This window comes from Pezoporus wallicus, unplaced genomic scaffold, assembly GCF_028554395.1.
Source record: "Pezoporus wallicus isolate ANWC-B61680 ecotype Strahan unplaced genomic scaffold, APGP_CSIRO_Pwel_v1 contig_4722, whole genome shotgun sequence".
Lineage (NCBI taxonomy): Eukaryota > Metazoa > Chordata > Aves > Psittaciformes > Psittacidae > Pezoporus > Pezoporus wallicus.
In genome coordinates this window covers 2,744,738-2,759,483 of record NW_026641840.1, presented here as the reverse complement: position 1 = coordinate 2,759,483, position 14,746 = coordinate 2,744,738, and the positions used below count along the sequence as shown (strand labels likewise).

At 59.5% G+C, this 14,746-nt stretch overlaps 1 protein-coding gene and 1 non-coding gene across 2 annotated transcripts; one reads left to right on the top strand and one right to left on the bottom strand.

The window, feature by feature from the left end:
• Window positions 1-5,732: 5,732 nt before the first annotated feature.
• Window positions 5,733-5,804, bottom strand: TRNAP-AGG (transfer RNA proline (anticodon AGG)). The gene has a single exon. It is a non-coding gene; the product is annotated as a tRNA-Pro (tRNA).
• A 983-nt stretch (window positions 5,805-6,787) lies between these two features.
• OPN1SW (opsin 1, short wave sensitive) lies at window positions 6,788-12,974 on the top strand. Its single transcript, XM_057425472.1, has 5 exons — window positions 6,788-7,133; window positions 8,380-8,548; window positions 9,024-9,189; window positions 11,178-11,417; window positions 12,810-12,974. The coding sequence occupies exons 1-5, from the start codon at window positions 6,788-6,790 to the stop codon at window positions 12,930-12,932; spliced, it is 1,044 nt and encodes a 347-aa protein (XP_057281455.1). The 3' UTR covers window positions 12,933-12,974.
• Window positions 12,975-14,746: the final 1,772 nt, after the last annotated feature.

The following is a 14,746-nucleotide window of genomic DNA, read 5'->3' as shown; positions in this document are numbered from 1 at the left end:
GGTTTCGGTGTCCTGTGTGGGAGGCCCAAAGAGGGGTCCTGGATCAGTATTGGGGTCCCGGGTTGGGGGTCAGTGTCCTGGGTGGGGGTTCCAAGTTGGTGGCCCAAATGAGGGTCCCGGATGAGAAGCCGAAGGAGGGATCCCGGATCAGTATCAGGGTCGTGGGTCAGTACCCGTGTCCTTGGGGGGGGGGGGGTCCCAAGTCAGTGCCGGTGTCCCAGGTGGAGGTCCCGGATCAGTGCCAGTATCCTGGATGAGGGCCCCGGATCTGTATCGGTGTCCTGTGGGGGGTCCCAAGTCAGTCCCAGTGCCGGGAGGGGGGTCCCGGATCACCCCCGGTGTCCTGAAGGAGTCCTGGGCCAGTCCCAGTATCCCAGCTGGGGGGCTCCCTCCTCAGTCCCGGTGTCCCGATGGAGGTCCCGTCTCAATCCCGATATCCCGACTGGGAGGGTCCCGGCTCGATCCCGGTGTCCCGGTTGGGGGGGGGTCACGGGCGGGTCCCGGTTCCCGGCTCAGTCCCGGTGCCGGGGGCGGTTGTCCTGGGGCAATCCCGGTGCGAGTTCCCGGTAGCGGAGCTGGTTCCCAGTGGAAGCAGGGTCCGGTCTGATCCCGCTCTGTTCGCGGTCGGTTCCCGGCGCTGAATCCGGTCGGTTCGCAGCCGGAGCGGGGCTCAGTGGGATCCCGGCCGCAGCAAGAGCGAGGTCCGGTCGGTTCCCGGTGCGTTCCCGGTCGGAGCAGGGTCCGTGTGTCCGGGGTGTCCCGGGGGGCGGCGGCTTTAAGCGCTGCCCCGGCCCGGCCCGGCCCGCCCCGCATGGGCCGGCCCGGGGGGGCGGGAGTGACCGCACCCGCTATTTATAGCCCTGCCGCACCCCCCTGGGCCCGCACCCTCAAACCAGCACCAACCGGCACCGGTACCCCCAAACCCCAGACACCGGCACCCCCAAACACCGACACCCCCAGACACCGGCACCCCCAAACACCGACACCCCCAGACACCGGCACCCCCAAACACCGGCACCCCCAAACACCGGCACCCCCAAACACCGACACCCCCAGACACCGGCACCCCCAAACACCGACACCCCCAGACACCGGCACCCCCAAACACCGGCACCCCCAAACACCGACACCCCCAAACACCGACACCCCCAGACACCGGCACCCCCAAACACCGACACCCCCAAACACCAGCACCCCCAAACACTGACACCCCCAGACGCCGGTACCCCCAAACACCGACACCCCCAGACGCCGGGACCCCCGAAACAACAGAGACTGGCACCCACAGACACCAGCACCCCCAATCCCCGGCACCCCCAAACGCCAACACCCCAAACACCAGCACCTCCAAAATCTGTCAAGCTGAAACACCGGTAACCCCAAACTTTGGCACCCCCGTACCCCGAAACCCCCGTGCCCTGAAACGCCGACACCCCAAACTCCAGCACCGCAATAGCCCAGACACCCCAACACCCCATTATCCCGATCTACCCGTAGCCCGACACCCCAAAACCCAGCACCCTGATACGTGGGTACCACTCTGGGTGCCCCAACACCCCAGCACCCAAGGAACCCCAATAACCAGCACCCCGATACCTGGCACCCCAATATCCTATTACCCCAGCTATTAGGCACCAGGGCACCCCAATACCTGGCACCCTGAGCACCCCAATACATGGCACCCAGCACCCCAATACCCCAGCACCCTGACACCTCTGGCACCAGGGCACCCCAATACCTGGCACCCAATACCCCGGGGCCCCTGAGCACCCCCTTACCTGCCACCCAGCACCCCAGTACCATGAGCACCCCAATGCACCCCAGCACCATTCGCACTCCAAACCTCCCCCCAGGAAACTCACTCACTCTGGACCCCCTAAAGCCTGCTGGGCTCCCCCAGAGCCCCCCAACATCTTGGTGCCCCCCCCTTTGGTGCTTGTTTAAGGGGGACACACTTGGGTGAGTGCCCAGTGCTCCACATCCGGGTCCTTCACGGGGGGGTGATCTGGGGGGGGGAGGATATCAGCTTCCCCCCAGTTCCGGTGTGTCACCAGCCCTGGAAGCTTCCAGTGGGTGCAGGGGGAGCACCCATGGGTGGTGATTGGGGGGGGGGGGGGGGGTGTCAGGAGTTGGGGTCCTCCCCATGGCACCCCCCACTTTGTGACTCAGTTTCCCTGGGGGGGGCACCCTGCAGTGATGGGGGGTGACAAAGAGGGTGACAAAGGGGGTGACAAAGCAGGGGGTGGCTGGGAGGGGGCACGGTCCCTGGCTCCTGCGCCAGCACCTATAAATAACCCATGGAGTCACAGCCACGCACCCGGCACCCAAAATACCCGGGGAGGGGGGGGACAAGTCCTGGCTGGGGGGGTCACACACACACAGACACATTGGGGTGCACTCATGGGTGACACCCCCATCCCAAGGACAGGGGACGGTGTATAGGGTTCAGGGTGCTCCACTGGGGGGCAGTGGGATGGGAGGTGGCCAGTTGCTCCAATGCTTCAGGAAGGGGAAGATGATGGTGGAGGCCATGATGAAGAGGATGGAGGGCTTGAGGCTGATGATGCTGTCTTGGGGAGGGACAGGGACAGGGTCCATGATACCGCACACGGTGTCTCCCCGAAACCCCTGTGTGCCCCCCCCACCCCGTACCTGGCCCAGGGTCCCCTCGTGGTTGGGGTCAGAGACGTCAATGGAGTCGTTGAAGCAGGGGGAGACGCTGAAGGGGTTCTGGCCCCTGGGGCACCTGCGGGGGGCAGGAGGTGGGGGACAGATGCAGGCATGTGGGGACATGGGGACACCAGCAGGACTGGGGCACTGGGACATGGCCAGGGGACAATGGGGACATGGCCATGGGGCAGAGGGAAATGACTGGGGAGTACTGGGGACATGGACAAGGGGACACTGGGGACAATGGGGACATGGCCATGGGGGCAATTACAGGGACAAGGGGTACCTGGCCATGGGGACAGGGGGGACATTGCCAGGGGGCATAGGGGATATGGACAAGGGGACAAGGGGGACATGGCCATGGGAACAGGAGCCACTGGGACACGGTCACAGGGACAGGGGGGACATGGGCTGGTGGGACATGGCCTGGGGGCAGTGGGGATGTGAATGGGGCCATATCCAGGAGGGAACAACCATGGGGCCATGTAGGTCCTGGGGGGTCCCATGGGGTCTGTGGGTCCAGTGAGTTCGATGGATGCTGTGGGTGGTACCGGTGGCAGCAGACGTGGTGGCAGGGCTGAAGCTGCCCTCCCCTGGGCAGGGTGCTGGGGCAGAGCTGCAGCGCACAGGGCTCCTTCTCCAGGTTCCTGCGGCACCGGTGGCAGCACCAGCTCCTCTGCACGGCCCATGAGGCACACCTCAGCCCCACAGCACCCACCTCAGCCCCACAGCACCCATCTCAGCCCCACAGCACCCACCTCAGCCCTACAGCAGCCCCATGGCACCCACCCCATGGCATCAGCCCCGCCATGGCAAACACCCCCTGTACCACAATGTCCACCACCCCATGTCCACCACTGCCCCATGCCATGCCCACCACCCCATGAGCACCATCCCACCACAGCTACCGCTCACCACACCATGCCCACCACCCATCCCACTGCCCCATGTTCACCATCCCGTTGCTCAATGACCACGTTCTCACCATGGCCACCATCCCACCACGCCATGCCCACCATCCATCCCGCTGTGGCAACCTTCACACCCCACCGTGCCCCCCATTGCTCCTCGCGCGGGGCTGAGATCCGGTCCCGCAGTGCCTGCAGGCTCTCTGGGAGCACTGCTAGTGACGCCGCATAGCTCTGCATGGCACCCACCTCGGGTACCTGCAGCACCCATAGACCTGCTGAACTCAGTGTCCCTGGCCCTGGCACCAGCACTGATACCAGCCTATGGGTGCCCCTCCTTTGGGTGACCAACCCTGGGGTGCCCACAGCGCCTACAGTCCCACTGGGAACAGCGTCATCAACAGGGCATGGACATGGGGACCAGCACCCACCCACGGGGACATCCTCGGGGGGGACCAACCCTGTGGGGTACCCGCAGCACCTGCAGGTCTGCTGAGCACAGCATCACCAACAGGGTCACCATCACCAGCCCTGTGGGTGCCCCTGTTTAGGGTGACCAGCCTTGGGGAGACCAGTCCTGGGGTGACTTTTACCCTGAGGTTGCCAATACCTATGGGTACCCCTCTTTGGGGTGCCCATCATTGAGGTGTCTATCCATAAAGGATGCCAATACTTATGGGCGACCCTCTTTGGGGTGTCCCTCCTTGGGGTGACCACCCCTTGGGTGACCAGCAATGAGGTGACCATTGTTGATGTGCCGTCCTTATGGGGTGCCAATAGTAATGGGTGCCCCACTTTAGGGTGCTTATCCCTGAGGTGCTGGTATCAATGGGTGCCCATCTTTGGGGTGCCAGGCCTAGGGGTGTCAATACCTATGGGTGCCCTTCTTTGGTGTTCCACTTCTTATGCTGTAGCCTTCCTTATGGGTGTCCCAAGTATTGATGCTCATCCTTATGGGATGTCCCTCACCCTGGGGGTGCCAGTACCTGGGAGTACCTCTCTTTGGGGTGCCCCTCCTTATGGGTGCCCCTGTTTAGGGTGACCAGCCTTGGGGAGACCAGTCCTGGGGTGACCTTTACCCTGAGGCTGCCAATACCTATGGGTGCCCTTCTTTGGGGTGCCCATCATTGAGGTGCTCATCCTTATTGGGTGCTCCTGCTTAGGATGCCCGCTCCCATGGGTGCCCGTTTTATGGGGTACCCATTTGGGGGTGCCCTCCCCGGGTGGGGGTCCCACTGCAGCACTTACTGCCCATGGACAGGGACTCTTTAAGCTCCATGCCCCCCCCCCCCGCCTGCAGACCGGGTGCTCCTAAGTCATGGGGGACTGACCCAGTACAGCCCAGTACAGCCCAGTATGACTCATTACAGCCCTATATGACCCAGTACAACCCGTATGACCCACTCCAACCTAGTATAGCCCAGTCCAACCCAACGCAATATGGTACAACCCGGTGCAGTCCAGTCCTGTATAACCAAGTACAGCCCAGTACAGTGTGTTTTGGTACAGTACAACCAGACCTGACCCAGTACAGACCAGTACAGCCTGGGACAGCCCAGTATGTCCCAGTAAAGCCCAGTAAAGCCTGGTATTCTCTAGTACAGCTCTGTACAGTATGGTTTGGTACAGTACAATACAACCAGACCTGACCCAGTACAGCCCGCTGTGAACCAGTCCAACCTAGTACAGTATGGTGCAGAACAGTACAGCACAGTATGACCCAGTCCAGCCCAGTCAGACCAGTACAGTATGGTACAGCCCAGTACAACCCAGCACAGCATGGTTTGGTACAGTACAACCAGCACTGTCCCAGTACAGCCCAGTATGGTCCAGTATAGCCTGGTCCAGTATGGTACAGTCCAGTACACTCCAGTACAACATGGTGCATCCCAGTAGACTCCAGTACAGCCCAGTAGAGCATAATACAGTATGGTTTGGTACGGTGCAGCACAGCCACCACCCCACTTCTCTGCACCAGGCTTTATATGAACCCCCAAGCCCGGGGGGAGCGGGGTGGGGGGGGAGCCCAAACGCCCTTAATCCCCCCGCTAAGAGGCTTGTGCTCATGCTTCCTGCCCCACTGAGGCCCCACGGCGAGGGAGGGGCAGGAAGTGGGGTGCATGAAGGGGGGGAGGGGGGAGAAGAAAAAGAAGTGGGCTCGTCCGGGATTTGAACCCGGGACCTCTCGCACCCTAAGCGAGAATCATACCCCTAGACCAACGAGCCGCTATGTGGGAGTGCGGCGCGGCTGCGTGCTGCGGGGGGGGAACGAGAAACACCCGCACTGCGGGGACACCCCTGAACGTGAATCCCAAATGAACCCCCAATGAACCCCAAATGAGCACACACACCCCTGCAGGGAACCCCAAAGTGACCCCTAAAAGGGCACCCCAAAATGAACACACAGACACGGCAGTGCAGCCCTAAAGTGACCCCCCCAAAAAAGTGCACCCCAAAGTCACCCCCCCATCAATGCATCCCCCCCCGTAATGCATCCCCGATAGTGCACTCCTCAGCACTGCACCCCCAAAGTGAATAAACAGCCATGCATCCTCGGCCCTGCACCCCAAAGTGATGCCCCCTGAAATGCACCCCCAATCGTGCACACCCAGCAGTGCACCCCCAAAGTGATCCCCAGCCATGAGCTCTTCAGCAATGCACCCCCTAGAAGTGCACCCCCAAAGTGAATGCTCCCCTGCAGTGCACCCCCAAAGTAACCCCCAACTATGCACCCCCAAAGTGCCCCCTCATTAATCCCTCCCCCAGGGTCCTCTCCACCTCTATCCATCCCCTTGGAGCTCTAGGACCACCCTGAGGTTGCCCATGGTCCCATTGGGGGCACCCCATCACCTCTTCTCCCCCAAGCCACCCCTGACCAACATCACCCACCTTGGGGTCCCTGCTGTGTCCCTGGGGTGTGAGTGCCCCAGACTCCTCCTTTACTCCCCAAATCCCCTTTACCCCCCCCAAACCCTTTTTTACTCTGCCTTTACCCCCCAAAATCCCTCGGGAGCCCCACAATCGCCTCAGCCCGGGTTAAGGAGCAGGATTAGGACCTGAGCCGGGCTTAGCCCCTCCTAATCCCCAAGTTTGCCCCTGGCTGAAGCCCTGATCCCTCCTCAGCCCATAAGCGGCTTTGGGACAAGGGTATATGAGAAGGGGAGGGCTGGGACCCCCAAGCCCCCCCCCCTTCAGCAGCCCCGAGCACGATGTCGGGTGAGGAGGAGTTCTACCTGTTCAAGAACGGGTCCGTCGGTGGCCCCTGGGACGGTCCCCAGTACCACATCGCCCCGCCATGGGCCTTCTACCTGCAGACAGCCTTCATGGGCTTCGTGTTCCTGGTGGGCACCCCCCTGAACGCCATCGTGCTGGTGGTCACCATCAAGTACAAGAAGCTGAGGCAGCCGCTCAACTACATCCTGGTGAACATCTCCTTCTGCGGGTTCCTCGCCTGCATCTTCTGCATCTTCACCGTCTTCGTCTCCAGCTCGCAGGGCTATTTCGTCTTCGGCAAGCACGTCTGTGCCTTTGAGGGCTTCATGGGGGCCACTGCAGGTAGGTGGCCGGGGGGGTGGCCATGGTCATACAGGGGAGCTGGAGGTGGGGGTGACCACTGAGGGCTGGAAGAGTTGGGTTGGACACCATCAACTTGTAGGGTTGGAGGAGTTGGGGTGACCACCAGGGTCTGGGGGGGCTGGAAGACAGGGTGACCACCATCATCTAGTAGGGTTGGAGGAGTTGGGGTGACCACGATGGACTGATGGGGGTGGAAGACTTGGGGTAGACACCATCATCTTGTAGGGCTATAGGAGTTGGGGTGACTGTCATGGTCTGGTGGGGCTCACGGTAGGGTTGACGGTGGTCTGGGTGGGTTGGAGGAGTTGCGGTGACCACCATGGCCTAATGGGGCTTGACCACCGTGGTCTGCTGGAACTATAGGTGTTGAGGTAACCACTATAATCTGGTGGGGCTGGAGGAGTTGGAGTGACCACCATGGTCTGAGGTAGGCGGTTGAGGTAGGGTTGATCTCCACGGTCTTGCAGACCTGTTGGAGTTGGGGTGATCACTATGACCTGGTGGGGTTGTAGGCAGGGGTGACCACCATGGTCTGCTGGGGTTTAGGAGTTGGGGTGACCCCCATCATCTGGTAGTGCTGGAAGTAGGGTGACTGCTGGAGTTCTGGGGGTTGAGGTGACCACTGCAATCTGGTGGACCTGGGGTGATCACTGTGCCTTTCTACACCTGTAGGAGTTGGAGTGACCATGATAGACTGGTGCAGCTGTAGGTAGGGGTGACCACCATCGTGTGCTGGGGCTGTAGGAGCTGGGGTGACCATCATGCTCTTCTGGACCTATAGGAGTTGGGGTGACCACTATAATCTGGTAGGGCTGGAGGAGTTGAGGTGACCACCATGGTCTGATTGGGCTCGAGGTCAGGTTGACCACCATGGTCTACTGGACCTATAGGAGTTGAAGTGACCACCACGGTCTGATTGGGCTCAAGGTAGGGTTGATCACTGGGGTCTGCTGGACCTGTAGGAGTTGAAGTGACCATGAGCAGCTGGTGGGTAGTTGATCATGGTGGGTAGTTGATCATGCCGGTAGGTAGGGGTGACCACCATCATCTGATGGGGCTCAGAGGCGTTGGGTTGGTCTGACTGGGATCAAGGCAAGGTTGACCACCAGGGTCTACTGGACCCATAGGAGTTAGTTTGAACCCCATGGTCTGGTGGGGCTGCCCGAGCCGGGTGAGCTGGTGCTGGCTGCGATGCTGGTCCGAGCCCCCTCCGCGGTGTCCCCAGGGCTGGTCACGGGCTGGTCCTTGGCCTTCCTGGCCTTCGAGCGCTACATCGTCATCTGCAAGCCCCTGGGCAACTTCCGCTTCACCTCCAAGCACGCACTCGTGGTCGTGGTGGCCACGTGGGTCATCGGCATCGGCGTCGCCATCCCTCCATTCTTCGGGTGGAGCAGGTGGGACATGGGGGTGATAACATGGGGGGACAGGGGGGGCACTGGGGGATAGAGAGGGGTATGGGGTGACATTAGGGTGCCATAGGATGACATAAGGGTGCCATGGAGTGCCACTGAGGTAGCATGGAGGTGACACAGGATGACAGAGGGTGACATGGGGTGACATGGAGGGGTATGAGGTGACGTGAGGTGGCACGGGGTGAAATGGGTAGCACTAGGGTGACATGGGAGTGACACAGGAGAGTCATAAGGTGACATTAGAGTGACACAGATATGCCATGGAGTGCCACAGGGGTGCCATAGGGTTCCATGGGAATGCCATAGGGTACCATGGGAATCCCATAGGGGTGCCATAGGGTACCATGGGATACCACTGGGATGCCATAGGGATACCATAGGGTGCCATGGGGATGCCATAGGGGTACCACGGGGTGCTGTGGGGTGTCAGGTGCGGTGCTGAGTGCGGTGCCCACAGGTACGTGCCCGAGGGGCTGCAGTGCTCCTGCGGCCCCGACTGGTACACGGTGGGCACCAAGTACCGCAGCGAGTACTACACATGGTTCCTCTTCATCTTCTGCTTCATCGTGCCCCTGTCCCTCATCATCTTCTCCTACTCACAGCTGCTCAGCGCCCTGCGTGCCGTGAGTGCTGCACCGGGATGGGACAGGACGGGAGGGAGGGATGGACCTGGAGGGATGGAGACTGAGGGATGGGGATGGAGGTGGAGATGGTGGAATGAAGGAAAGTAGGGATGGCCAAAGGAGGAGAGAGAGTGCTGCTGGGTAGGAGGGAGGGAAGGAGTGATGGAGAAATGGAGATGGAGATGGAGGGAAGGAGAGATGGAAAGATAGATGGAGGGAAGGAGAGATGGAAAGATAGATGGAGCGATGGAGAGATGAAGGGAAGGAAGGAGGAAGGAGAGATGGCCAAAGGAAGGGAGGGAGGGAGCGAAAGAGGGATGGGAAGCAGCAGAGATGTAGGGATGTAGATGTAGGGAGAGAGACAGGGGGAGGAAGGGAGGTGGGATGAAGATGGAGATGTGGGGAAGGAGAGATGGAGGCAGGATGGGGCAGGAAGGAGGCAGAATGGATGTGGGATGGATGCAGGTGCCCATGGGTGTCCGTGCCTGGGTGGAGGTAGGATGAATGTAGGTCAGATGAATAAATACAGGGTGGATGGATGGATGTGGGATGGATGCAGGTGTCGGTGCCTGGTTACAAGTGGAATGGATGGATACGAGATGAATACGGGATGGGTGGATATGGGACAGATATGGGATGGATGGATGCAGGATAGACACAGGTGTTGGTGCCAGGTTGCAGGTGGATGGATGGAGGTGGGATAGATGCAGGATGGATGGATATGGGATGGATGGATACAGGATGAACAGAGGTAGGATGGATGCAGGGTGGATATGGGATGAATGAGGGTGGTTCCCATGGGTGTCAGTGCCCAGGTGCAGGTGGGATGGATGAATACAGGATGGATGGATACTGGATGGATGGATGGATGGATGTGGGATGGGTATGGGATGGATGGATGGATGGATGGATGTGGGATGGATGGATGGATGTGGGATGGGTACGGGATGGATGAATGTGGGATGGAAGGATGTGAGATGGGTACGGGACGGATGAATGTGGGATGGAAGGATGTGGGATGGGTACGGAATGGATGGATGCAGGATGGGTACAGGATGGATGGATGTGGGATGGGTATGGGATGAATGGATGTGGGATGGATATGGGATGGATGGATGTGGGATGGATGGATGTGGGATGGGTATGGGATGGATGGATGTGGGATGGGTACGGGATGGATGGATGCGGGATGGGTATGGGTACGGGATGGATGGATGCATGCGGGATGGGTATGGGATGGATGGATGGATGCAGGATGGGTATGGGATGGATGGATGCAGGATGGGTATGGGATGGATGGATGCAGGATGGGTACAGGATGAATGGATGCGGGATGGGTACGGTATGGATGGAAGGATGCGGGATGGGTATGGGATGGATGGATGCAGGACGGGTATGGGATGGATGGACACGGGATGGGTACAGGATGGATGGATGCGGGATGGGTACAGTATGGGATGGATGGATGCGGGATGGGTACGGTATGGATGGATGGATGCGGGATGGGTACAGGATGGATGGATGTGGGATGGGTACGGGATGGATGGATGCGGGATGGGTACGGTATGGATGGATGGATGCGGGATGGGTACAGGATGGATGGATGCAGGATGGGTACGGGATGGATGGATGGATGCAGGATGGGTACGGGATGGATGGATGAGGGATGAGTATGGGATGGATGGATGCGGGATGAGTACGGGATGGATGGATGCGGGATGGGTACAGGATGGATGGATGGATGTGGGATGGGTACAGGATGGATGGATGTGGGATGGGTACAAGATGGATGGATGCAGGATGGGTATGGGATGGATGGATGCGGGATGGGTACGGGATGGATGGATGCAGGATGGGTACGGGATGGATGGATGTGGGATGGGTACAGTATGGATGGATGGATGCGGGATGGGTACGGGATGGATGGGTGTGGGATGGGTACAGGATGGATGGATGCAGGATGGGGTTGGTCCCCGTGCCTGGCGCAGGTGGCTGCACAGCAGCAGGAGTCGGCCACGACGCAGAAGGCGGAGCGGGAAGTGTCGCGCATGGTGGTGGTGATGGTGGGGTCCTTCTGCGTCTGCTACGTGCCCTACGCGGCCCTGGCCATGTACATGGTGAACAACCGCGAGCACGGCATCGACCTCCGCCTCGTCACCATCCCCGCCTTCTTCTCCAAGAGCTCCTGCATCTACAACCCCATCATCTACTGCTTCATGAACAAACAGGTGACACCCGGGGACACGGACACCACGGGGCACGGCAGGGACGTCCAGGGACACACAGGGAAAGCCGGGTGGTGGGGACAGCACAAGACACATGGAAAATGGGGACACCATGGGACACAAGGGCAACGGGGACACCCCGGGGCATCCAAGGACATCTGGTGAGCAGAGACACCCCAGGACACCCAGATAATGGGAACATCATGGGATACACAGATGATGGTGACACCTGGACAATGTCCTGTCGTGAGACACCTGGATAATGGGGACACCATGGGGTACACGGACGATGGGGACATCTGCTCGAGAATATGTGGGGACCAGGGACATCATGGGATATAAGGATGATGGGAACATCTAAGCAAGGTTGGGCTATGGGGACACCACAGGACACAGGCAGTGGGCACATCCAGGGACACATGGACAATGGGGACATCCAGGGGTTGGGGAACATCTGGAGACCAGGGACATTCCTGGACACATGGGCAATGGAGCATTGTGGGACACAAGCATGATGGGGACACCCAAGGAAACCTGGATGTTGGGGCCATCACGACAATGGGAACACCCCGAGGTGCTCAAGGACATCTGGGGACCTGGGACATGTGGATGATGGGGACATCATGGGACACATGGACAGTGGGGACACCCAGGGGTTCAAGAACATCGGGGGACATAAGGATGATAGGGACATGCAAAGAAACCTGGGTGATGGGGACACCCAGGGACACACAGACAGTGGGCACATCCAGACATCAGGGCAATGGGGACACATTGGGGTGCTCAAGGACATCTGGGGAGGGGGCCACCCCAGGACACCAGGGGAATGGGGACACCACAAGGCACACCAGCAATGGGGACACCATGGGTTTGATGGAGACATCCAATAGCTCAAGAATTATCTGGGGACCAGAGGCACCATGGGACATAACGATGATGGGGACACCCCTGGCTGCCCAAGTATATCCAAAGACACCAGGGCAACGGAGGCACCACAGGACACATGGATGATGGGGACATCCCAGGACACCAGGGCAACGGGGACACACTGGGGTACCCAAAGACATCCATGGACCAGGAATGTTGGGGACGTTTTTGGACCAGGATCACCCAGGGATGCCTATGGAGACCAGGGACACACAGGGACTGAGGACATGAAGGAGCACCCAGACACCGGGGACACCCTGGGTTGCCCATGGGGACAAGGATGACTCAGGGATGCCCATGGAGCGGGAACCATGAACACCTTGGGATGGGCATGAGGGACACTTGGGCATGCCCAGGCCATCTCCACATCCTCTGAGCCAGGAGATGCTACCAAGGTGCCACCAAAGGGGTAGAAGATGGTGCCAGGGATGGGGACCATGGGGCTGATCCCCTCCATTCCCCCCGCAGTTCCGTGGCTGCATCATGGAGATGGTCTGTGGGAAGCCCATGACGGATGACTCGGATGTGTCCAGCTCTGCCCAGAGGACAGAGGTCTCCTCTGTGTCCTCCAGCCAGGTCAGCCCCAGCTGAGGAGCCGCCAGCCACAGCCCCCCCTGCCATGGGGCTGGGGCCACCCCAGGATGTAGGTGCTGGTGGAACAATAAAGCACCACCCTGGTCCCAATTCAGTGAGGAGCTTCTGTGGCCCCACAATGGGGTGGGGATGGGGGGACTATGTGTGGGGCTCAGCCCCACAGTGCTGTGTGCCATGGAGGTGTCACTGTGGGGCTTTGCACCATTGGCCTGCCCAGGACACACAGGCAGGGATGTGGGATGGTGTCCACCATCCATCCATGCGGCTGAGCTGCTCATCTGTGGGGCTGAGGTGGTTCTGGACCCCTCATCCATGGGGCTGGAGTGCTTCTGGATCTCATCTATGAGGCTGGGGTGGTCCTGAGACCCCCACACATGGGGCTGGGCTGGATCCCAGCATGAGATTGAGGCAAGGATGGATCCCATCCATAGGGTTGGGGTGAAGCTGGGGCCTCATCCATGGGGCTGTGGTGGTTCTGAGCCCCATATCCATGGGGCTGGGGTGGTTCTGAGCCCCACAGCCATGGAGCTGGGGCAAGACTGGACCCCATCCATAGGGCTGGTGTGGGGTTGAACTGCATCCATGGGGCTGGGGTGGTGCTGGGAGCTCATCCATGGGGCTGGAGCAGGACTGGATCCCATCCACAGGGCTGGGAACCAGTGGGCAAGACCCCCCCATCCCCACACATTCCCTCATGGTCTCGGGACCCCCCCATCCCAACTCATGGCGGGGGTGGGAAGCGATTCTGGAGCCACATCCACCCTCTCCAGCCACGTAACCACTTCCAAAGGAAGCGATGCCATTGGTGCCCATCCCGCTCCAGGCAAGCCAAGGGGTGGGCACCCCTCCAGGGCCTGACTTTGGGATAAAGCCAAAGGAATTCCATTAGGAGGCAGCGTGGGATGGATGGAGCCGGGATTTATTGAGCCACAGTTGGACACAACTGAACCCATCCCAACAAACACCCAGGGAATAAACATGGTGGGATGAGGGGATGGGAATTTGGGAAGGAAATTAGTGTTTGGAGTCATTAATGCTGCTCCCAGTTTCAAATCCATTTGGGAAGAGGAAGTTGGAGTCAAATCCCAGACCGGGATCACTGCATCCACCACTGAGCTCTACCCAAATCCAACTGGGAAGAGCACCTATCCCTGTGGTTGGTGGTTTAACCCCTGGAGTGGGATTGAGGGCAGAATCCGGGTGGATTTTCCATACATCCCCTCAACCAGTGACTGGCACCAACCTCTCAACCAGAGTCAGATCCATGTTGATGCCAGCTGGTGCCAGGATGGAATCATGACATTCCCGGATCCACATGGTTTAAAAACAAGGGAATTATGGATAATATTAATATTAACATTATTCATCATCATCCTGCCCTGGCTGGGCCGTTTCTCCTCGGAATGGGGGTGTTTGGCTGGATTAAAGGCACTTGGAGCAACATTCCGGGGTGGAAAAGAGGGAAAACACTTGGATGGGCAACAAGAAGCCACCACCACATTGATGGTTCATTAACAGGCCCATTAATGACTGGAGGACACGATGGTGGCCAACTGAAGCCAATGGAGAGGGAGTTTGGTGGTTCCAGCTCTTCCAGCAAGACAAGAGCGGTTGGGTTGGCCAAGCTGGGTCCATCCCAATCCTGGCTCTACTCCAGCTCTGGTTTAGTGCTGGGTTTCCATCAGGTTCAATGGATTTTGGGCTTAGTAAAGTCAATTACTTGGATCTTGATTGGTTGAATTTGTTGGAGTCCACCCCAAGGAGGAAAGGCCAAGAGCGAGGGTGGGTGAAGGGGAAGCCAGGAGGTGGCT